Source organism: Crotalus tigris, unplaced genomic scaffold (assembly GCF_016545835.1).
Source record: "Crotalus tigris isolate CLP2741 ecotype Arizona unplaced genomic scaffold, ASM1654583v1 scf7180000024407.359931, whole genome shotgun sequence".
Lineage (NCBI taxonomy): Eukaryota > Metazoa > Chordata > Lepidosauria > Squamata > Viperidae > Crotalus > Crotalus tigris.
In genome coordinates this window covers 307,459-330,379 of record NW_024100574.1, presented here as the reverse complement: position 1 = coordinate 330,379, position 22,921 = coordinate 307,459, and the positions used below count along the sequence as shown (strand labels likewise).

Genomic DNA, 22,921 nt, shown 5'->3' with positions numbered 1-22,921 from the left:
GTCAGAAAAGCACTAGATGAAGCTAGGCAGGCTTACAAAACACAAGCCGATAAAAAAAGGGTTGAGCCTACACCATTCATTATAGGAGAGATGGTGTACTTATCTACAAAATACCTAAAGTCCCTACAGCCCTGTAAAAAACTTGGACCAAAATACATAGGACCTTTTCCAATTAAAAGAATCATAAATCCAGTAACAGTAGAATTAGAGTTACCCAAAAATCTCAGGCAAATACACCCAATTTTTCATTGCAGCTTGCTGAAAAGAGAGCATCAGTCACCTCTACGGCCAAAAATCCCCCCCCACCACCTCCAATCATGGTGGAGGGTGAACAACACTTCGAAATAAAGGAAGTCCTTGACTCTAGGAGATATCATGGAGCAACTCAGTACCTAGTTGCCTGGAAACACCTCCCTCCCTCACAAAATGAGTGGGTCCATAAACGTCATGTCAGAGCCCCGAAGCTATTGAAGAAGTTTCACACAGAGTATCCTAACAAGCCTAACTAAATTTTTACTTGCGTTTTCTTTCAGGTGGATCTCTCTTATTGTTAAGAGGGGCCGGATGTCAGAATCCAATTATATTTCATCTTTAAATTATCAAATATAGAAACTCCCAATTCTGCCTTCTCTGGATTCTGCCATAAGAGGGAGAGAAGGGGGAGAGCAAAGGGGCTTTATGGCCCTCACTTCCTTCTTTACACTTCAAAGAGCTGAATGTGTGTTTATTGTAACCTCTAAGCGTTAACATATCAAAGAAGGGTAATTGCCTTTCATGTAGTATCTGAAGTCTCCATCCAGACGGAAGAAAGAAGAAAGGAGGTGGAATTGTGATACTTGAAACTATCACTGGAAGGGGGGTTGATTGGGTGGGACTACTGGGGAACCCCTTAAAACCTTGAATGGGAGAGCTTGGACCCCAAGTCCTGTCTAGCATGCCTGCAACCATTTTCTCTTAATAAAGGATTCCTGTTGGAAGAACTATTCCAAGAGTTCTGTCTTCTTAAGATGCAAAGTGGGGTGGGTCCTTACATTCCAAGCATAGTATAGCTTATTCTTAGAGGCCTCTTGAGAAACAAAAAAGGCTGTATTTCCTAGCTCCACCCAAAATGAATAAAGGCCTCCAAGAGAGATGGTCTTACCCCTTACAGTCTTGGAGGAAGTAAGTAGGTTTGCATGGAAGGAGGCATTTCCCCAACAGCTTTGGAGCACATAGCCTGTGCATATTACAGGGACCCAGAACTAAAAAATGGAATGTATTCTGTTTATTCTATTGTTCCTGCTTCACCACCATTCCTTAAAAAGACCGAATGGTAACATCACTTGGGTATTACGAGCTTGAAGAAGTAAGCCTCAGAGGTGCTCTTGCTCTATGAATTTTGTTGCTGTTTGATGCTCCTCATTTTATACTTCTTTAATGCTTAGACAACATTCCCAGTCACACACAGCTAGGCTTTTCCCCTGTTCTCCAGAAAAACAGAAACAAGGATAATTTGTGGAAGAATGGCAATATAAATCCAACTTCCAGAAGTTCAGGGGCAATTTTACATTACAGGTAATCCTTGACTTACAATTATTCATTGAGTGACCATTTGAAATTACAAAGGATCTGACCAGTTTTCAGACTTACAACTGTTACAGCATCCCCAGGATGACTTGATCAAATTTAAGCACTTGGTAACTGCCATGTCTTTATGACTCTATGACTCTGTGTAAACTTAGGCTCTAAGTAAACAGACCATTGCCAGAGGGTCACGTTTGTTTTCAAGGCAAATGACCAGGAGAAAGATTAACTGAAGCAGAAATCTTTGGGAATTATTTCTAAAGAAATAGGAAACCATATTTTAAGCCCTGGATGATGAGAATTTATATTATCCTTTTTTAAAAAATGGTACATAATTGTTTTGCTTTTATTCACTAGACTGAGTAACAGGGATTAGCGCTCAGGAGAACCAACGAATCTTTCACTCCAGAAGGGGAGGGGGGATTGCAAATCCCCCAATTGTTTTATTTTTATGCAAACATATGACACACACAGAAATAAAAATTGCTTACTGTTTCTCAAAACTTTGATGCCCTTACTGAAGATAGTTAACATCTCACTAGTTCCTATATGGGATAGCCAACACTTGGCAAGATGTTTATGAGATTTATTTATCCCCCAAATCCTAGTAGACAGTAGGCAGCTTACAGAATTTAAATATAAAATGGTACAAAGTCAGTGTCAAAATCAATTAAATTATTACATCCTTGATCTAATTTCCAATCTAGAGATTTATAATTCATTCCAAGGGCTTTCTGGTAGAGCCATGATTTCACCTGCTTCCCAAAAAACCATGAGGACTGGGGCCATCAGTGGACAAGATACTACAGAGAGCATTGCAGGGCCTGGGGCCCGTGCTTTCAGCAGTCTCAGCCAGCTGCACTGCCCCTAGGCCTTGACTTCTGCCCCAGTGTTGCCGCTGCTACTGAGAAAGGTCACCCCAAGCAGGAACCATGTCCAGGAGATCCTTCAGATTGCAAGCCTACTTTTTTCAGGAGATCACAACCTTATCAAGAGTCAAAGATAGCACAATCCTGGAATCAAATGCCTCTGAATCCACAGACCCTGTCTTATTTGGAGTGAATCTAAGCCTGAAGAGAAGCATTACAAATACAGCTGGATCATGGTCTCTCTCTAATTTCACTTTCTGTGCTGAGTTTAAAACCACGATATCTCCCAGATATGCAGATAACCCTTAATTTCATGCTATGAGATAGACCTGTACAAGGACAGCAGGAGGACTCCTTCAGCTTTGTAAAGCCTTTCAGGAAATGAGGTATGAGGTAAACGCAGACCCCCCAAAAAGTACGCAACACTGGAGTCTGGTATGTTTTGCATGCTACCCAAGCAGCATTCCCAAGTTTGGATGATGGCTGACATGGGTTCTAACTATCATTACATGAAACTCCATGAATACCTCTGCCATAAACTGTCTTCCTTTTTCATTCCTGGTGTCACCTTAACAACCAACTTGTACTGGAGCAGAATCTGTTTGAGCATAGCTGCAAACATTTCTAAATATGCCCCCTGTAGCTTTTTTTTTTCATACAAATGGAGTGAACAATATTGACTCCCATTTGTAAAGGAGGGAGTAATAATTCCAAACAATCTAACATTAAGTAAACAATTAAACTCTTAAAACAAGTCTTTAAAGTGCTGGGCAATACCTTTATCAGGGTCCAAAGGATTCAAGGAACTTGCCAGATTTGCAAACTTAAAAGGAAACAAAAAACATGAATAAGCAATGACGTTCTCTACAACGAGACAAGTTTGTGTAAGGGAGAGATGTAGGAACACATAGAGCTTATTTTTTAGAATATAGTCAGATGGTTTTACCTTGATAACTTGCTGTTCCTGAATGTCCAGCACAGGAAATTCCATTGGCTATAAAGCATGAGTAATTATATATGGTTTTCCATCTATAACTCTATTTTGGGTTTAGGAAAAAGCACAATGGAGACCCAGCCTGAGTTAACCTGGCATCCTATTAATCAAACCACTTGAAATACAGAACTATTACAAAAAGTACTATCAGAACAGAAAAACTGATGCTCCTGATTATATGGAGTTTTGGTCTATATCAGCTATACATCAAATTTATAAGGCATCTGAGTATATACAAAAACATCATATAATCAAAAATAGGGGAAAGTGTTGGAAACATTTCTTTCATTAGGATACCCCTGCCAAGTGGATGATAATCAGAATTTTCAGAACCCTCTTTCTGCCAGCAATTCATTCTTATGTTCAATAGCCACAAGACCTACCTCTCCCATGACTGCTATAGGAGTCACACCCTTGGCCTGAGCCACACGATGTTCTATCAGGTAGTACATATATTCATCATAGAGGAGGCGGATGAGATGAAAGGAGCCAAAACTGGCTGCACTTCGCAGGGTCAAGTCTCGAATCACCATGGAGCTAGAAAGAGAAGTAGCCCAGTGCTGCACGTATCATTGAGGTAGCACACAGTTAATTATGTCACTTACAGCTTGGGCACCAAAGAGATGTCTAACATCTGCTTCTTGCTTTCCACTTACCTGTAGAAGGACCACTTGAGGAGAAAATGTTTGGCAGCTTTGGGGAAGCTGGGGCTGCCATGGTAGGGTTTTAGGACTTGGCTGACTACACCATCCAGCCATACTGCCCACTGTTCCAGAGAGTTCTGCTGCTGCAGAGTCATTTTGAAGTCTTGTTCAAGCCGCTGCACCACACGATCCTCACACCGGCACACCCATGAGGCCTGCTCCTTTGGAGGAGCAAGGAGAAAACGTTTCAACGCAATTGCTACTTATACACAATCTTTCTCTGCGGATAAGTCAATCTGAAGTGGCTTAAAAATTTAAAACATTGTGGAAACAGAGCAGGTAAAGTAATTTGGTACTAAGAGGTCAATAATACATCATGAGCTATTATGAAATATGTTTTCTCCATTTAAAAGATGAACCATGAAAAAGAGCCGACGACTCACTAACTCTAGATTTTCTAAAATGATCTGTGGGACAGAGGATCTTTCCTCACAGAGGCCAGTCAGGCTGCCCTGTGAGGAAAAACAACTGATCCCTCTGCTCTGTAAGTCGTTTGGGCCTTTTTGAGTAGCCCCCTTCCTATTACAACTGGCCCATTACAGGAAAATTAAACATTAAGAACAGGTGCCTGAATTATCTGTTTTTCCCCTTCCTTCTGTAATCTGTTATTCAGATTATAAACCTCGCAACATGGATGGCCTGATTTTTACTCTTCTAAAAGCCACTCAGAGAAAATTCAGGCTGAAGGATGGTGGTATAAGCACTATAAAGAAATGATTGAGGAAACAACTTTGATAATGAACTTGATGAGGCAAATGCATTACCCAGCATGGCCAAACTAGGGCAAAACGATATAAATGGTTGGTTACCTGGACATTAGCAAAATCAACCCGGTTGAGATCACTTAGCATCTGATTAATTTGAGCTGTATTTTGTAAAACAGCCCGGGCAGCCTGGGCAAGATGGTTTAGAGAAGTGTAACGTCGCAGGGTCTGGGCAAAGGCACTTGCTGCAGCCACCTGAGAAAGAAAATCCAAATGACACAACTTTTTTCCTCACCATTCTGCTTGGTGAGAAGGAACTAAGGAGTTCAGAGAATAACTGCAAAGTAACCACAGTGGTAGCTGTGGCTAGGAGGACCTTTCATAGCTTTGGGTTGTGTTGCAGTTGCACCCATACCTGGATTGGGGGGGGGCTACTCATAATTACTCATGCTCTTGTGATATTCAGACTGGATCACTGCAACATGCTCTTCATGGGGCTGCCCTTGAAGAGTGTTTGGAAGCTTCAGATGATACAGAATGCGATAGTGCAGACAATTAATGTCTTTGGGGTTTGGGTGCATGTAATACCACTGCTCTGTGGCTTCCAGTGTGCTTCTGGTGTGATTCAAGATACTGGTAGTTATCTTTAAAGCCCTTCATGGTACCCATCCCACCAGTAGGAGAGGCTCTGGATGCCATCAACTAAGGAGTGTTGGCTGGTGGGATTCAGAAGGAGGAACTTTCTGCCATGACACCCCGCCTGGAACATCATTCCACCATTAGCCCCAGTCCTGCTGGCCTTAACATTTGATTCTGTGCCTGGGCCCTGGTAGTGTGACAAAGCCTGCCTTTTGGCTTTGCTGAGAGTTATTTATGAAGCTTACCTGTTATGTTTCTGTTTTATTTTATTATTATTACCTATTTTATTGTAAGTCACCCAGTTATTTATGTGAGAAGAGTGACTATATAAATCAATCAATCAATCAAATAAATAAACTCCAAAAGAAAATGGGAAGAAGAATGTGGCATACTAGCTTTAAGTATGCACAGCAACTGTTAGTGGTGTTGTCTATCACTCTCTCCTAGCACAGACCCAAAGTTCCCCAAAAAAACATAGAAGTAGGAGTAGAAGTGGGGGGGGGAGGAGGAGGAGGAGGAAAAAGAAGAAGAAAGAAGAAGAAAGAAGAAAGAAGAAGAAGTAGAAGAAGAAGAATTGCCTGCCCTACAACTTTGTGCTCTTTGGCTCACCTTCACTCGGACCATCTCTTCCGGAATATTCATCATAGCATTTGTCAACCAGCTCTCTAAACTTTTTGCGAAGTTTCGGATTGCTTGTGTCAAGGCACCTGGAGCAGAATTGGAACCAGAACAATAATTTCATTCTAACATAGGCAGTTTCAAAGTCTTTGTTATGGATCAAGAGTTGATCTAACCACTTCCCTCTCTACTAAACAAGATTTTTAACCCCACCAGTTGCAGAACCTGGGTTAAGCCCACAATGAGAGAAAGCAGAAGTGTCAGGAAAAGCCTTTCCAAGAGCTGAAGTTTCTCCACCCACCATTGGTTGCCCTCAGTTTATCGTAGCCCATGATTGGCTGAAAACATGAGCTGTGCACTATCAGCTTACTCGGAATGGGCCGAAGCACTTCTGGGATAAGGACTTCTACCAGCCCCTGGTACAGCAAGTTGTCACAGTCTTTAGTCCATTTGAGAACAGGCTCATACTTAGACAGCATCACCAAGCAGTTCTTTGGGAGACGCTTCTCTGCTTCATCATGGCTAAAACATCAAACATACATATATGCCAAATTAAAAATGAATATTCACAAAATTACAACTCATTTTCTCAGAAGCCAGCATGTCTTTCTGTAGTTCTTCACAGGAATAATCAATGAGTAGGAAAATTTGTTTCCTAGTCAACTTTCCTTTCAAACTTAATGTTTTATTTGCCCTGACAACAGTCTTTTCATAATGGAATCCACTAATATCTTTTGTTGGTTAAAGATTGCAGTTAACATTTCTGAAAAAGGAGGGCTGTAAATTGAGTGGGCCACATTGCACACATAGGGAAGAAATGACAACTTTGCAATAATACTCACATAACTATAGGGGTGGTTTCACTGGACTGGTTCAAATTATATCTCCAAAAAGTCTTCCAGAGTGTTTCTACCAGTGTGAACTGCAGGTTTACCATCACGTCGACAATAGCCTGCAGAGAAGTAGTAGTTGTATAATCCACTGCATACCTTACTTTCTTGCAGTGGAAAAGTTAAACTTAAACTTAAACCCTGAGCCCCACACCTTACCTGATTGAGTCAAGTGGCACTCCTCCCTGCTCACTGATTTTTTATTTCCCAAATAGAGTACTTTTCCAGCCTGCCACTGGCTAAGAACTTTCCCTACCAAAAGACTAGGCTTGCTCATCTTGTGGAAATCTTTCCAGCAGCAACTATCCCTTTTAAACCAAGTTTATTCAACATATTTAAGCCAAAAAAATTCCAAAATTGATTGGGAAAAAGGATCAGTTAGAATATCTAAAGCAGTGCTTTTCAACCGGTGGTACATGTACCACCTTTGGAATTTTGCCATGTGGCAGGTGGTACATGACTGCTAGCCAAGGGTAGCGGGGAAGGGGAATGAGCAGAAGCGAGCCAAGCCTGAGGGTGAGGCAGCTGCAGCTGCAGGACTGTCTGGGCTCAGCAGAAGCTGACTGGCTTCAGCTGATTGGTGGTTCCGGAAGCAGCTTGGAGCTGGAGATGAACTGAAGAAAAAGGGGAGGGGGAGGAGAGACTATAAAAGGAGGTGGTTTGGGTGGGAAAGGGAAAAAAAAGACAACAGGGAAAGAGAAGGAGGGGTCAGTAGGCAGGGAGGAAACAGAGACAGGGAAGAAGCAGCAGCTGTTGCTGGAAGAAAAGGTCCCCTGGTTCGTTTTCTCCAGCCAGGAGAATGCAATCAGTGCTGATGAAATGAAAAGGCAGCATGTCATAAAGGAGATGGGTTTATTTAATTCTGGATCAGCTGGCAGCTTGATTGCCTTACCAAAAAGACTGTTGTACAGTTTTTACAGCGTTTTGTAATTCAGAGGCTTGGTTTGTGTGCTTTGGTTATGGGAATATTTTAGTCTGTATTTTAGGCTCGCAATGAGTCCAAAGTGTTGACTTCCGTAGGTTTAATCTCTTTAAACAAATGTAATTAGTTTTACCCCCTTATCTTGAGTCTGTCTGTGGCTTTTAGAAAGTTTTCTTTGAAGGTAAACAGCTTAATTTAAGGCTAAAGCTTTTCACAGTTGCTGGAGCCTTTCAGTCTCGGCTTGCAACACTGTGACACGTGACATGCCTGAGGCAGCTTAAAGAAAAAAAAACCCCAGAGTTTATGTGTTTCTTATTTTGTGAGCCTTTCTTACTTTGCACTTGATTCCTATGTCTTTAAGGGCACAGGGAAGGGATTTGGGGGAAGGGTGCATTCTTACTACACTGTGGAAAGAGCTCAGAAGGAAGAGGAAGAAGGGCCGACCAATTAGCTCTGGGGTCTACAAACTTAGCAACTTTAAGACCTGTGGACTTCAACTCCCAGAATTCCTCAACCAGCCATGATGGCTGAAAAATTCTGGAAGTCCACAAGTCTTAAAAGTGCCGAGCTTGAAGACCCCTGAGCTAGCTTGTAGTGGTGCATATTAATAAACATGGATAAATTCATCATACATATGTCAGTGCAAAGGAAAAGTGATTCAGCAAAGGAACAACCACCGAAGAAATTAAAACTGGTACTTTTTTCTTTTTTTTCTATAGTTTGTAATATTTTATTAGATTATAGAATAAAATAGAAAAATACAAAAGCAAATAGTAGGATACAGTAAAAAGGGGGGGGAAGTGAGGGGGAGAAGGGAAAAAGAACAGACTTCCTCTGTTGCAGTAGAAGGAAGCATTAACATTGAACCTCAACTTTTTACTTTTCCATAATATTATAAACTAGCCTTTCTATAACAACAAATGAATCTACTCAGTAAAACCCCAAATCCCCTCTTTTTTTAAGTCATCATGTTTTTGAAACCTTACTAAGCACTGGTGGTATTCAAATATTGTCATGTCCCAAAAGTGGTACAATCTGTGAAAAGGTTGAAAAGCCCTGATCTAAAAGATTTTGGGTTATCCACTCCTGCTCTAGCGCCTCATTTTGCTTTCCAATATGATCCCTGACATACCTCACAATGTTCTCGATACAGCAGCTGGAAAGCCTTCACATCGTCAGCCCCAACACCCTCAGGGAGATTCTTCCCTTGTAAGTCCAACTCTGTGAAGTCAGGCAAGCTGCGAGAAGCATCTGCAAAGATGAAGGAAAAGCCAGTCCAACAAGATCAACTAAACCCTAATGAACAGCCACACTTTTCTGTCATTTGTCCAAATTGCAAGTGAAAATTTGGGTTTTATTTGCGCTTGGATCTTATTTTCTTGAAAGAGGTAGAAAACTGGAACTCTGTGGCCTACTGTTTTACCACCACAGAAATACTGCAAAGACAGCCATATAAAGGATGGTGCATTATCTCTTCTGCCTCCTACTCAGAGATCTCAATGGATCAAGTCTCATTCTTACCTAAGAACTGCTGGTACTGTTGCACTTGGGCACTGATATCAGAGAGCCCCGAGGTCTGTTGCTGCCCCACAGCTACTCCATTGGTCATACCCTCCATTTTCTGAATAGGTTTGAGCCTAAAAGACAAAGTAACTCAGAGTTAAGGCATTTCGGAGCACAGTAATAGTAAGGAAAGGGATGCAGTATGCATGATATTTGTCAACATTGCTAACATCGGATGTTTTTGCTTTGACAACACTTAGAGATGCAACCATTTTCTTCTTATGTTTTACTTTTAGAGTTAGATGATGCTGGGGGGAAGAATGTGCATGAGAATTTAGTTAGACATAACAATACTGGACCTAGTGTGTGAACCAAGGTTATTGAAATAAGAGATGATAAGAATTGGAGGGCTGGAGAACTAGAGGGAGAGCCTGCATTTCAAACTAATTGGAGAATGTGATTTATGACTGTTAATTGGAGGAGGAATTGTGCTTTGATACTATGTGCTCAGGGGATGGGAATCCAGTTTTTGGCTTCGACTGTGTTAGTGCCAATGCTATGCTTCTCAAATAAAGATTCTTTAAGGTCAACAATGCCTCGAAGTTCTTTGAAAAGTTTCATCTGTCGGATCCATGACAATATCAGGACAGATATGTAGTGGTGCCCTACCAAAACTATATCCAAAATTGGATGTAGATAGAAAGGCACTTCTTCTGAGATTGCACAAAATTTAAACAAAAAGGTAGGGGAAAGTACTAATCAGGCACTTCCAAAGACATATCATGGAGGTTACTACAAAGCCAGACAGCAGAAAAACTTAACAGTTCCAACAGAAATCTGGAAAACCACCTAATACCACTGATCTAATTGGCCATGTATTAGTTTTCTAGGGCTGTGGGCAAATTTATTAAGAATCTTCACAACCAATGAACGTATCCTCTGTCACTGAACTCCTGCACAATCTCCTACCGTTGCTTCTGAGAAAAAGGCTGTTGCCTCATGGCCAGATGTTGCTGGTCCTCCATGAGCCGCAGCAATGGGGAATTGGCTTTGATGCGCAACCCATAATAGTGGTATTTAGAATTCCCTCTGAAAGAAAAATGAAAATAGAAACCTGTATATAAATTGCTTAAACCATAACAAACCATGCACTTTGAGGAAACGTCCCTCCTGCCATATAAACTTGGTAGAATGGAAAAGACAACATGAACACATTCTAGCCCAGTTTGGGGAAGGGAAGCAGCAGGTTAGAACAATATTATGAATAGTGGAAGCTTGCAAGGTAACTTACTTAGATAGGAAGAAAAAAACCCCTCTCATTTATATGTTTATGTTGTTAGAAGAGAGAAAAACTGGAGTGAAAGACTAGGATGATCCCCTGAAAAGAATACAGAATAAAAACTAGCATTCTAAGGAGTTTGCAAGGGGTGAAGTTCAAATTAATCATCTATCTTGGATTCAAGATCTTGCACAAGTAATTTTTTTTCTGGTCTTACCAGTTTACCCCTCTGTGAAAGTGGTATATTGTGACTATTATGGAAAAATATAGGTAGCCATTCTTTGACAGTGCCTTTAACTTTTTCACAAAATTTCAAGACTGCTAAAAATTGGGGACCACTGATTCAGCAAAGTTTATCAAATGTGCTGTTATTATTCATGCCATACTGCCTAGTGAGTTCATGACTGGAATGAGATTTGAACCTGCATCTCTTCAGCCTTGGAGGCCTGAGGAAACACCAATTCTGTTTACAGAATATTTAACTAGTTACTGAATTAAACTATTTCTGGCCTAGCATCAAATACTATATTGTAAATTGATCAAATAACAGAGCGTCATATGCAAAGCTAAGGTATACAGTAATAAAGAATTCAAAATTAAACCAATTAGGTTGTACTGTATGAATGCAGCTGCTAGGTTTATCTGATTAATCATGTTTTGTGAAGCTAGCTAATATTATTCCCCATAATTACATAAAATCCATGTTTTATAGCTAATCCAGTTCCTCCCAAAACAAATACTTGTTTCAATATGTGTCCTCTTAATAGTTGTCAGTATAAAAACAGAAACACAAATTTTACACTTATGCTGGGTTTTTTCCTTATATGGAGGAAATCATGCTGGCTTACAAAACCTTATACAGCCTTCCATCTTTTTACCTGGTTCCAAGCCGGCGAGTTCGGAGCCCCATAAACACTGAGCGAATCAGCTTTCCAAAAGATGCTGCGTTGACTGGCTCCAGTTTCTGCTCCTGACAATGCAGGAGGTAATGGCAGTACAAGGTACTGCGAGGAAGGCTCACACCCTCAGCAGTCTCATAGTTATCCAACAGCCACTGGACCTACAAAGCAACAGGAGTGCAATTCACAGGTCCTTCAAGTTCGCTCCCAAGCCTTTAACATTTCCTGCTTCAACTCCCTCTACTGCCAAGCTCCCCCCTCCATTTCTCCCCTTTTGGCTGCCCTGCATTCCACCACCCTGAACTCCACCACCCTTGCCAATTCTGACTAATCCCAAATAATCTTCTTAATATTCTTTCAGTTTCAGCTGAAATGTTTATTACTTTTACTTTCATTTGCCATCACTCACTTCCAAAACAAACATTTTAGTTTCATCAAAACAACTCTGCATTTTGTCTGCCTGTATTACCCTTAACTGTTCCTTGCTCTTTTTTGACTACGTTTTAGTACATTTTTCTTTCTATCCATGTTGGTAGGTTTAGATATTTTCTTTCTACGCACATTGAAGTATTTAATCAATCTCATTTGGGAAATCAATGTGAAGAGATTTATGTATTATAATGGTTCTAAAGAGAGGCAAGCAGCAGAGAAGAGACTAAGTATTTTATATACTTTTCAATTCTATGGAGATTCAGTCATCCAGGTCATTGTTGTCCCAAAGGTGCTCCCCCCCCCCAAAAGGCAACTGGATTTTCTTGGGTTTTTTTCCCTTTGAAAGTATTTTGCTTCTCATCCAAGAAGCTTCTTCAGTTCTAACTGGTAGAGAATGGAAGGTTTTATATTTATATTCTTTAAAGTCATCTAGTCGTTAGCACTAGAGTGCTATATGAATCCTTCCATTCCCCACTAGTTAGTTAGAACTGAAGAAGCTTCTTGCATGAAAAGTGAAAAGTTTTCAAAGGAAAAAACCAAGAAAGTCCAGTTGCCTTTTGGAAAGAAAGAAAAAAGAAAAAAAAGTGCCTTTTGAGATATTTTTCAATTCTTATACAATGAAAATTAGGCAAAAACTAATTCTAACAATTAATTCATCATGTTCTCTTTGTGGCCTGAAAGAAAAATGCATGAAATCTGAGCTACAATCAGCAGGCACAAAAATTTTGCCCTTATTCTTATTGTGTTGTCTTGCCTCCACCAAGAATCCATTGGGAGATTAAAAACAGATTCAGAATCTTTGGCTGCTGTAACTTTGGTTGTTGTAAAATCAAGGGAGACCCCATGAGTTAACTCCCCCCAGACATTTCCAAATTGCAAAGTGTGATCCGCCAAGATGACCACAGAACTGTGCAGCAGAAAAACCTACCAACAGCAATAGGTACCTTCCATTACCTCCAAAGTAAAATTCAAAAAAAGTCACTGAGAATAACAGAAAAACAGAATCCTCTTTACCAGAAGAAATCTTCTGAGAAATTGCCAGAGGGTTTAAATCAACTAGAAACTGTGGTTTCAGACCATTTACTGGGGTTTTGTGGGAAAATTAACTTTGCGAAATTAAAAATTATCTTGATTTTGAGGAATTTTTTTTTTAAAAATTATGCTACCAAAATCTCAAGTTAATGAGAGATTGTAGGTAAACTCTTGAAGTATATTCAGAATATATACTGTTAGCATAATGTGCTATCCATACATTTGTCTGTTCATTTATTTATTCAATTTGTACGGCCATTCATCTCACTTGAATGACTCGGGATAGCTTATCCCAGGTATCCTTTTCGGGAGTTGAGGGTGTAACCTAACAATAGCCCAACTCTCTTACAGTTGGATCTTTCTCAGAGAGACTAGTAGTGGGCAACAGGTACATTAAGCTATCTTTTAAAGCAGTCTGCCAACAAAATATTGCTTTTCCAAAATATAGGCATGGAAAATCACTGCATTAATAAGATTAGTTGCACTGACAGCAAGAAAAGTAACTTCCAATTCCTTTGGAAGTATCTTAGTGGAAAACTTACTGTTGCAGGAGAGGCACGGGTGGTGTGTGAATAGGACTGGCTTGAACCTCCCAGCATGTAACCTCCTTGAATCACATAGGTCCCTGCGCTGCTGCTGCCGCCGCCACCAGTTCCTGTTCCTCCTCCTCCTCCACCTCCTCCAGCAGTGCTGCCACCACCAGCACCATTTCCTGCTGCTGCCGGTGCTCCTCCTGCTGCTGCTGCTCCTCCCCCTCCTGCTGCTGCTGCTGCTGCTCCTCCTCCTGCTGTACTGCTGCTTCCATTTGGATTGGCTATGATTTGTCCTCCAGAAACATACATAGGTACCGAGCCACTGCTGGCCACTGTTTGTGAGGTTGCTGGACTGGAGACCTGCGTTGGAGTATTTTGGGATTCATAGTAATTTGCTCCTGTGTTTTGAGTATAGAGAGGGGTTTCTGTGTAAGGGTAAGTGTTGGAGCGTCTGAAATGGAAGAAATACAGTCAAATAAGCACATACACACATTAGGGGAAAAACAGCAACCTAGAGGAGAAAACTTCAACTACCTATATCCAGAATTGTATGACAGACACAGAGGAGGAAAGTTCAAGAAGCAGGAACATCGCTGGCAAGAGATTAATTTTTTTAAAGGTTTCTGTAAAAAATACCAATAGTTGCATACCAGGCATCCTGTTCCTGCCAGGTTTTCTCTGGCACGTAAAGGGCACTCCTACCCCATCCTAATCCAACCTATCAGATACAACTGGGCCACAATAAATCAATTGGCGTTTAAGGTAGCATAAGAGTCTTTCTTAAAATATTTTCGGTTCCAGCTTTTGTTGGAATAGTGGTTATCTCTATGGTTTAGAAAGAATATGGAATCTGTTAGTTTAGACACAACATGGAAACATTTTGCCATTGTGTGAAAAACTATAGCATGCCCTTTTTTTGGAGCAGTCGCTTTGGCACCCTGAATCTGACCAATTAAATTATTAGGCCTCAGGGTAGCACAGACAGGATAAGCCTGTCTTCTTTATACTCACATGGTACTTGCTGTGTAGCTGGCATCTCCTCCTTCCACATACTGAACCTGATTAGGATAGACATGCTGCACAGGGACCTGCTGAAGCTGCTGGACCTGAGCACATAAGCAGTGGGAAGGAAAGGAAAAGCGAACTGAGATTAAGAAGTAAGGCCGTGTTTACTGTCCCTTTCCCTTTTTCCCCCTCCCAACATACTTCTCTAAAGTAAGACTGGGCCACCAGAATCCCTTTTTCTTCCACACATGTGCACTGCCTTTATCCTGCATCTGACATTCCGTTATCATGGATTCTCTGATCAAAGGCTAACCCTCACCCCAGAATTTCCATGGAATAAGAATTCTTTGTGTAAGTGAAAGACACTGCAGGTCCTCTGATTAGACAAAATAAGCTGAGCAATACAATAATTAAGAAAGGAATGCAAGGCAAAGCAAATGTTCCCATATGTCAAAGCACAGAGCTATAGTAAAAAGTGCAAGTACTCTAAGTTCTTGGAAATAAAATATTACAATAACAATACACCATATAATTATTCAGAACTATAGTTGACTGCAATTGTTTGTACTAGGTTTCCCCCTCATGATGTGCAAAATGACCTTTTACAAAGATGTTCAGTGCTTCTTTTATTTACAAGAAAATATTTTTTATGTTTAGTATTTCAGTATTCCACTTTCTTAGATTGAACCTTGTTCACAAACCCAGGCTGAAATCCTAACTAGCTATTAAAACCTATATTTTAACTTCCATGTCTTGAAAGTCCACCAAAATAAAATTTGTTTAACGATAGCGTATATATTTCCCACGAATAGCAATAGCACTTAAGACTTCTATACCACCCCATAGCACTTTATAGCCCTCTTTAAGCGGTTTACAGAGTCAGCATATTGCCCAACAATCTGGATCCTCATTTTACCGATCTCAGAAGGATGGAAGGCTGAGTCAACCTTGAGCTGGTGAGAATCAAACTTCTGGCAGTGGGCAGATTCAGCCTGCAATACTGCATTCCAACCACTGTGCGACCATGGATAATGGTGGCTTAATAGTGGTGTCATAAAAAGATGTGAAAGCCGGAAATAGATAAATTAGGAAAACCCTTAGGGCTTTCTCCCTTTTCCCTAGGCCCGTGGTGGTGAACTTATGGCACAGGTGCCACAGGCGGCATGCGGAGCTGTCCCTGTGGGCATGCGCGCCATTGCCCCAGAGGGAGACCGGGCCAGGCTGCTCTCCCCCGCCTCTCCACATGCGCCTGCGCTCTTGCTCTCTCTTGGTCATGGGGGGGCACGAAATCGCTCTGGAGGCATAGATCTGGGCGGCAGAGGCCACGCCCACCCAGTGGGCCATGCCCACCCAGAGGGCCACGCCCACCCGGCAATACATAAGTGGGTTTTGGGTTGCAGTTTGAGCACTCGGTCTCTAAAAGGTTCGCCACCACTGCCCTAGGCCATCATATTTCTAACAATTCTCTAACACACATCCCTTAAGATTCCTATATTTATCCCTATATTTATTTATGTAAAACAAAATCAACTCTAAGCCTAAAGAGGTCCAAGAATTTCAACTCCTCTGGCAGGGTATGGGGAAGGGAAAATTGCCATTTGACCATCACCAATGATTAAGATGAGAGTCCTTTGAAGGCACAGAGAAGGGAATAATGCTAGTTTGCTCTGTTTTCTGTTGCTTAAAAAGTGATGTGCACAGGGCTTGCTATTCTTGGATCTCGGTTATTGCCCTTTGCTGGACCTACTTTAAGTGCTGTAGCTGCTGTTCCAAACACTAGCACCTGAGGGACTCTCTGAATCTTGACTCTCTGGTCAGGGCTGGAGTGATGAGAGGAGAGGAATGGTAGCTGCTCTATCACCACCTTCTGTTGTGGCAAGAGGAGTGGCTGAGGAAGCATGCGGACCAGCTCCACCCACTGCTCCGAGGCAGAATCTAGTGAGTGCATGTAGTGGAGCCTGTGCTCCGGGCCAGGTAAACAGCAGCTGGTCAGCTGGGGTGCACTGCTGCTGCTGCTGCTGCTGCATTCTAGGGAGAGGCTTTGCTGTACTCCTTGTTGCTCCTGCTGCTGCTCCTGCTGACTGCTCTTAGAAGGACCACTGTCTGCATTCTAGACAATAAACAGAAAAACTAAAGCAATCAGAGCTAAAGGAAAAAGGAACAATAATGTAAAGGTTGAGACTGAGAACAGAGGGTCCCAGTACTCTGGCTATCCTATATTCTATAAAGCAAAAGGGACCGTCAGACCAAGAAACTGGCACAGCTCAGGGTCTTCACTATTTGGGCAAGTAGAGTGGTCAGTGGCGGGAATCTCTGGATGGCTACAAACCACATCCTCAAGAGAAAGAGGGAGGACAGGATAGACTGATCCTGAATCAGGAATATTATGATCACTTGAATGAAACAAGTGGGAGTATTTTTGCAGGAGGATTAAAGACAGGGTTTTAACATCTCTGACATTAGTTACGTAGCTCTGAGGGCGGAAAGCCTCTGTGGTTATAGGTGACAAAAAATGAAAATGCAGGCCAACCCAAGAGCAAAAGACAAATACTTACCTCTTGGGTAACATGAACCTGCTGGAGCCCTTGAACTGCCAGTTGTTGCACTGTACCTGCTTTGGGAGTTGTGGGAGTTGTCTGCACAACAGATCTCTGTGGAATGAAATACACCAGAGTCTATTAGTGTACTTTGGGATCTAGTCTGGTCTAATGGCTTAAGCATCTGGCTAGAAACTGGGAGACATTAGTTCTACTCCTGCTTAGACATGAAGCCAGCTGGGCAACTTTGGGTCAGTCCCGCTCTCTCAACCCTACGATGGTGGAAAGGGTAAATCAATTCTCAAAAACTTAGCCAGGCAAAGTGACTAGGTGACTAGCCCAGGCAGTCACCAGGAATCAAAAACTGACTTTAGTATGCATGCATATATACATGCACACACACACACATACTAGCAGCTACTAAGACCTAGAATGATTCATTAGATCTTCCATGATTGTCCTTTTTCTAAACTAGTGATAGGGCATTCTACAACAGTCCCTCTCACTTGTTCGGGAAGCAGAGTTAATTTTAATGTGCTTCCTTTTGGAGAAACTAATTCCACTCCTACTACTAAAGTAACAATCCAGAAGAAAGCTCAAAAGAAGCACATTTTTAAAAAGTTTGAGTAAGGTAAAGATATATCTGAGAAATTGCTCAAAAGTTTTGGGGCCCTGGTAATTTGTTTGCAGGTTCCTCTGCATGTGAATGTCTGGGTGGGTTCAATACCTTGCTTCCAGTGTAGAAAAAGGACCTTCATGAAAACTCCAAATGAACCATTTTTCTACAGTAGAACCAGGTCATTCTACAGTGGGAATAAACATCCTTAAGGTAGATTTATATCTGGAAGGCCTCTAATTTTTGCTAAGAACAATTTTCTGCACAGAAGAGTTAAATTACAGACGATCATGTAGCAATCCTATAGATGTCTGTTGAAAGTGGATAAAATGATTGCTTTTCTAGTGGAATGAATTGTTCTTCCCTGTGGAGCAGGATTATTCTGAATCTCTTATGCTTATTTGGTGCAAACTTGATTCACCGGACTACAGTTAGTGCAGTCAAGATGGAATATTATAAGGTCCTTAGGAAACTGTCAGAAACTCTGAACTCCTTCTCAGCTAGATCTTGATAACTCCATTTGATGTCCAGTTTGTGCCAACATCCCTCTAGTTGGGTTTTGTAGCTAGGGCAGAAGGAAGTCCCTGTGGGAGTCAAAACTGACCTTGAAAATAAAGGTTGGGTCTAGGCACTGAGGGATGGATGATACAAGTACTCTTTCTTGACCAACAGTGAACCTATTTCTAGGGCAATTATGAATGTCCTCCCCATGTTAAGTGTTTAATGATTACTTTGTGCATGGGCTTGAATAATGTTCATATTAGGGCTGGAAAAACTAGCAGGATGTTTCGTGACAGATTCTGTTAGATCATGAATAGTATTGTCACTGAGTTTTTCCTTCAGAAACTTGATCTGAAGATGGACATCTTCATCATTGGTGCTAGGACTAAGGAGTGTGCTGACACCAGTCTGTGGAGATAGCTTGATTATAGTCTGAACTCTTTTGGTAAAAAGATGAGGACTTGAAAGGTAGAGGCTGATGTTGATGACATTCCCTTCCTTAGGCTGTCTTCAGAAAACCTGGCATGGGAGTACGTATATAAGATGCACAACCTCTTTGGAATTATAGGTAGTCCTTGACTTACAACCATTCATTTAACAACCATTTGAAGTTATGACACTGAAAAAGTAACTTACGATCAGTCTTTGCACTTACAACCATCACAGCATCCTTGTAGCCACATAATCAAAATTTGGGTGCTTGGCAACCCATATTTACAATGATTGCAGTGTCCCAGGGCCACTTGTGACTTTCTACAGGGCTTCCAATTATAAAAGTCGATAAAGAAGTTGGATTCACTTAATGACTGCATGGTTCGCTTAACATTCACAGCGATTCGCTTAACAAGAAATGTAGCAATAAAGATCATAAAATCAGATGTGACTCACTTAGCAACCAGATCACTTAGCAACAGACATTCTGGTTCCAATTGTAACTGTAAGTCAAGGATTACCTTTAATGGTTGTGTTATTAAATCCCAAGTTAACCACATTCAGTCTCCAGGTCTATAGTTGTAAGCAGCTGGGATCTGTCTCAAAGGTGCTTTTTCAAAAAGCAACTGTATTGTTTTTTTGAGAAAGACGACGATGTTTCACTTCTCATCCAAGAATCTTTATTGATTGTGACTGGAAGCAAACCATTTTCTTCTTCTTTCTCAAAAAACAATCCAGTTGCCTTTTGAAAAAGCACCTTTGAGATAACTATGACCTGGATGAGTGAGAATCTCCATAGACCTTCAGCTGGGATCTGGGAAATTAAATCTTCTATAGGTTAGCAGGTTGGGTGAGGCCACCAGGATCCATGATTGGGATGTTGAGAGATTGACTAAGTTTGAATAGTAAGACAGCCTAGGCAATCAGAAGCTTCGCATCAGTTTCAGGAGCCTAGGCATTAGCAGAAATTGATGGAAGACATACCGTAAACGCCGGCATTCAAGGCGACCTGGCATATAAGACGACCCCCGTCTTTATAGCTGGGCCGCATTCCTAGAACGTTGTCTTATACACCGGAAACTACCAGTATTTCCGGTGTATAAGACGACTCGGCGTATAAGACGACCCCCGTCTTTGGCGCCGATTTCAGCGCTCGCGGAAGTCGTCTTATACGCCGGCATTTACGGTACAGTAAGTCTTTGGACCAAGAGTTGATAAAGAGATTTGTTGCCCCTGCTCCCTAGTTTGGAAAGTGTGAGATAAACTGCTCCATCTTTTGAATCACTAAATTTGCTAGGAGGTCCCACAAAAATTGAAACTATTTCTTCAAACATCTTGGTTTTGAGACTTTAATTTGGTAATGTTCAAGTCTGAGTTAGTCTGCTGTTCTGTTGTGGATTACCTGGATGTATTTTGCCATGAGTTATGCTATATTTTTCTTGACCCAACACAGGGGTAGGCAACCTTGGCTCTTTTATGACTGGTGGACTTCAACTCCCAGAATTCAAGGTTGCCTACCCCTGACCTAGCATAAGAGCTAGCTGACTGGTGGAGAATGGAAGGATTTATATTCTTTTCAGTTATTCTTTAAAGGTAACTACAAAGAATATAAATCCTTCCATTCCACCTCATTCATTCAGAACTGAAGAAGCTTCTTGGATGAGAAGTGAAATGTTTTCAAAGACAAAACCAAGAAAATCCACTTGTCTTTTGGAAAAAGTGCTTTTGGGTCCTCCCTCTTCCTTCCCCTTTTCTGGACCAACCCCAATATAGGGTTCTGATCTTAACCCCAGGAAGAGAAAGGTCAGAGATGGCAAGAGCACAGCTTAATTAGTGACCACTTGATCATTATGAAATCATTATCAGGAATCTTCACTATTCAAAAAGTATTATTTGGCAGTTGAGCAATTGAATCATTAAAGCATCATTATTCCTTCTGTGAAGAACAGAGAGGAATTGGGTAGTTGGTACCATTCATTTCCTTCCCCAGGCTATCTGACTCTCCTGGAAAGAGCTGACAAGATCTCCTGAAGCTACAAGCAACATGCAATTGTGGTGGGCAGCTCAGAGGTTGATGCAGTGAGAGCCAACCCTCTTGTTCAGTTCCAGCCCACAAAGCAGTTCTCTACATGCGCATAGGCAGCAAGTGCCTATGATTTTAGTGATTTTTGGTCTTCTCATTCCAATTTCTAGTTAAATATAGTATAAGACAAGGAACTAAAAGAAGTGAGGAAAGTCTGGCTACTAATGGAACGCATAGATGGCTAGTGCAGTTGGCAGACCTGCATCCTATCCAGAACAAGGTAGAGTCAGAACCAAGATTGGAATTATCTCCTCTCATGGGAAGCATATTGGAATCTGTTATGGTAGCTCTGCCTCCAGAAGAAAAGTAATGATATATCCCATTGTAGAATGCTTGGCCCAACTGTAGGAAAATATTTTAACTTTCATTAAAGGGGAGAAAATTCATTCTTTTATCATGAGAAAATTGTGCAAGTTCCTCTGGCTAGTATTTGTCACCTAGATTCTGCAGAGGAATTTCTGAAACATTATTAGATGATTACCTATTACATGACTGTAACCTGACTGTAAAGTAATTTAACGTTTGATCTCTATGGAAAACTAGATCTACAGTAAGTGGCAGATTGTTGGCAAAAACAAAACTCCTCCTAAATCAGAGGTGCCATTTCTTTTTGATCTGGATTAACTACACAAAGCAGTGTAATAAAAATTGTATTCCGGTTTGTGGTGCTGTGGAAGAATGGTCTATGGAATTCTGCAGGGCTTTATTTTTGAATACTTACACAAGAACACATTATTATAATAAAGAAGAAAAATCTGCAATTTTTAAAAAAAAAGAACTTACAAAATTATTATTTTCAGAAAAATACCTTTAAATGTGTTGCTTTTGTTTGGGCATGCATTATACATTCAACAGAATGCAATTAATTTTAAATAACAAAGTTATTCCCCCACCCCTCACATGGGACAACTTTGGTTCTTAAAAATACAGAGTAATAGGATATTATGGTTCAACAAGCAAAACAACAAAATGTTTCACAAAAACATTTTTATTAGTTGTGAAACACATATAAAACACATACAATCTGCCATTGGGAGAAGTGGACATGAAACAGAAATGGGCCACAGTAGATGCTTACATGCTTGTTTTTAGGACTTGCACAAATCTGGGAGTTGTTGAAAGGAAAGTGTTATTAAGTTCTGAGTTACATGCACTGAAATACCAACTGAATGGTGGGCTGAAGATTTCCAAGGGTGCTTAGAAATTGTTGGCAATAACAATTTAAGAATCCAGGCTAACACCTTATTAGGCTTGAATTCTTGTCATCCAAAAAGCAATGACTGAAATTGGGGAGGACCACAAGTCTGATGCAAGCAAAAATACAGCACCTCTTGTGCAACAGGCACTTGCTGGACTCCGTGGACCTGGAGCTGCTGTACTTGTCCTGGTTTAGCGGCAGAGTTACTGTTCTGGACAGGGGAGCGCTGAAAGGCAAGGAGGAGCACTTTACCCTCTCTGGGTACGGACAAAGGCACAACTGCATGATGGATTGTATTATGTTTTGACAATTCATGCTCACTTGATCTTAGCTAGAAATCAGTAAGGGTCTTCCAGGTTGGAAATATTCCCTTTCTGGGAACAATTTTTACAGTATCCAGATTTTTTTAAAGAGCATTTTTTAACATTTTGAAAAAAACAGGTATGGAGAGAACTGAATATCAACCTTCCGTTTTTCAAGTACTTTTTCTCTAAGTCTGGGGGGGTGGATTTTGACATCAAAGAACAAACATTTTTGACAGCCTCAGATATGGTTTCAACTTCTAATATTGTTCTTGTGCGGTTTTACAATAGTCCTGAACTGTTTAAAACAGTCCTACACAAAAACCAGTTGATAAACTGACTTTCTGTTTTAAACTACAAATGTTTCAGGACCAATAGCATACAAGATTGCTAAACTGAATGTCATTAATAAGAGCTAACATAGACCTTTCATGATTCTGTCACGAAAATTAGAATTGCCACCAACCAAAAATCTAAGAAGATGGTTATATTGTGTACAGGATTGTTGGACCACTCTCCTGTGATCTTATTTATATTAACATTTAATAGTGCTTAAGGGTCATTTATACTTGCCTTTATTTTATTGTACACTGCAGGATTACATTTATAAATATGAATAAATAATTAAATAAACTAACTCCAATGGTTCACAAATATGTATATGAA

At 40.9% G+C, this 22,921-nt stretch overlaps 1 protein-coding gene across 11 annotated transcripts in view; it reads right to left on the bottom strand.

The window, feature by feature from the left end:
• Positions 1-22,921, bottom strand: part of RFX1 (regulatory factor X1) — a 61,230-nt gene that overhangs the window by 13,203 nt on the left and 25,106 nt on the right. For 6 of the 11 annotated variants that reach the window (XM_039329700.1, XM_039329701.1, XM_039329698.1 and 3 more), the window contains 16 exons: positions 22,084-22,179; positions 17,142-17,237; positions 16,334-16,696; positions 14,593-14,687; positions 13,591-14,032; positions 11,564-11,745; positions 10,376-10,495; positions 9,425-9,540; positions 9,036-9,154; positions 6,934-7,043; positions 6,462-6,613; positions 6,083-6,180; positions 4,940-5,089; positions 4,083-4,291; positions 3,810-3,963; positions 3,210-3,255 (listed from right to left, as the gene is read on the bottom strand). In XM_039329700.1, the coding sequence (XP_039185634.1) occupies positions 3,210-3,255; positions 3,810-3,963; positions 4,083-4,291; positions 4,940-5,089; positions 6,083-6,180; positions 6,462-6,613; positions 6,934-7,043; positions 9,036-9,154; positions 9,425-9,540; positions 10,376-10,495; positions 11,564-11,745; positions 13,591-14,032; positions 14,593-14,687; positions 16,334-16,696; positions 17,142-17,237; positions 22,084-22,179 (2,548 nt within the window). The remainder of the gene's footprint in view (positions 1-3,209; positions 3,256-3,809; positions 3,964-4,082; positions 4,292-4,939; positions 5,090-6,082; positions 6,181-6,461; positions 6,614-6,933; positions 7,044-9,035; positions 9,155-9,424; positions 9,541-10,375; positions 10,496-11,563; positions 11,746-13,590; positions 14,033-14,592; positions 14,688-16,333; positions 16,697-17,141; positions 17,238-22,083; positions 22,180-22,921) is intronic. The other 5 variants (XM_039329704.1, XM_039329709.1, XM_039329702.1 and 2 more) reach the window with 4 other exon arrangements.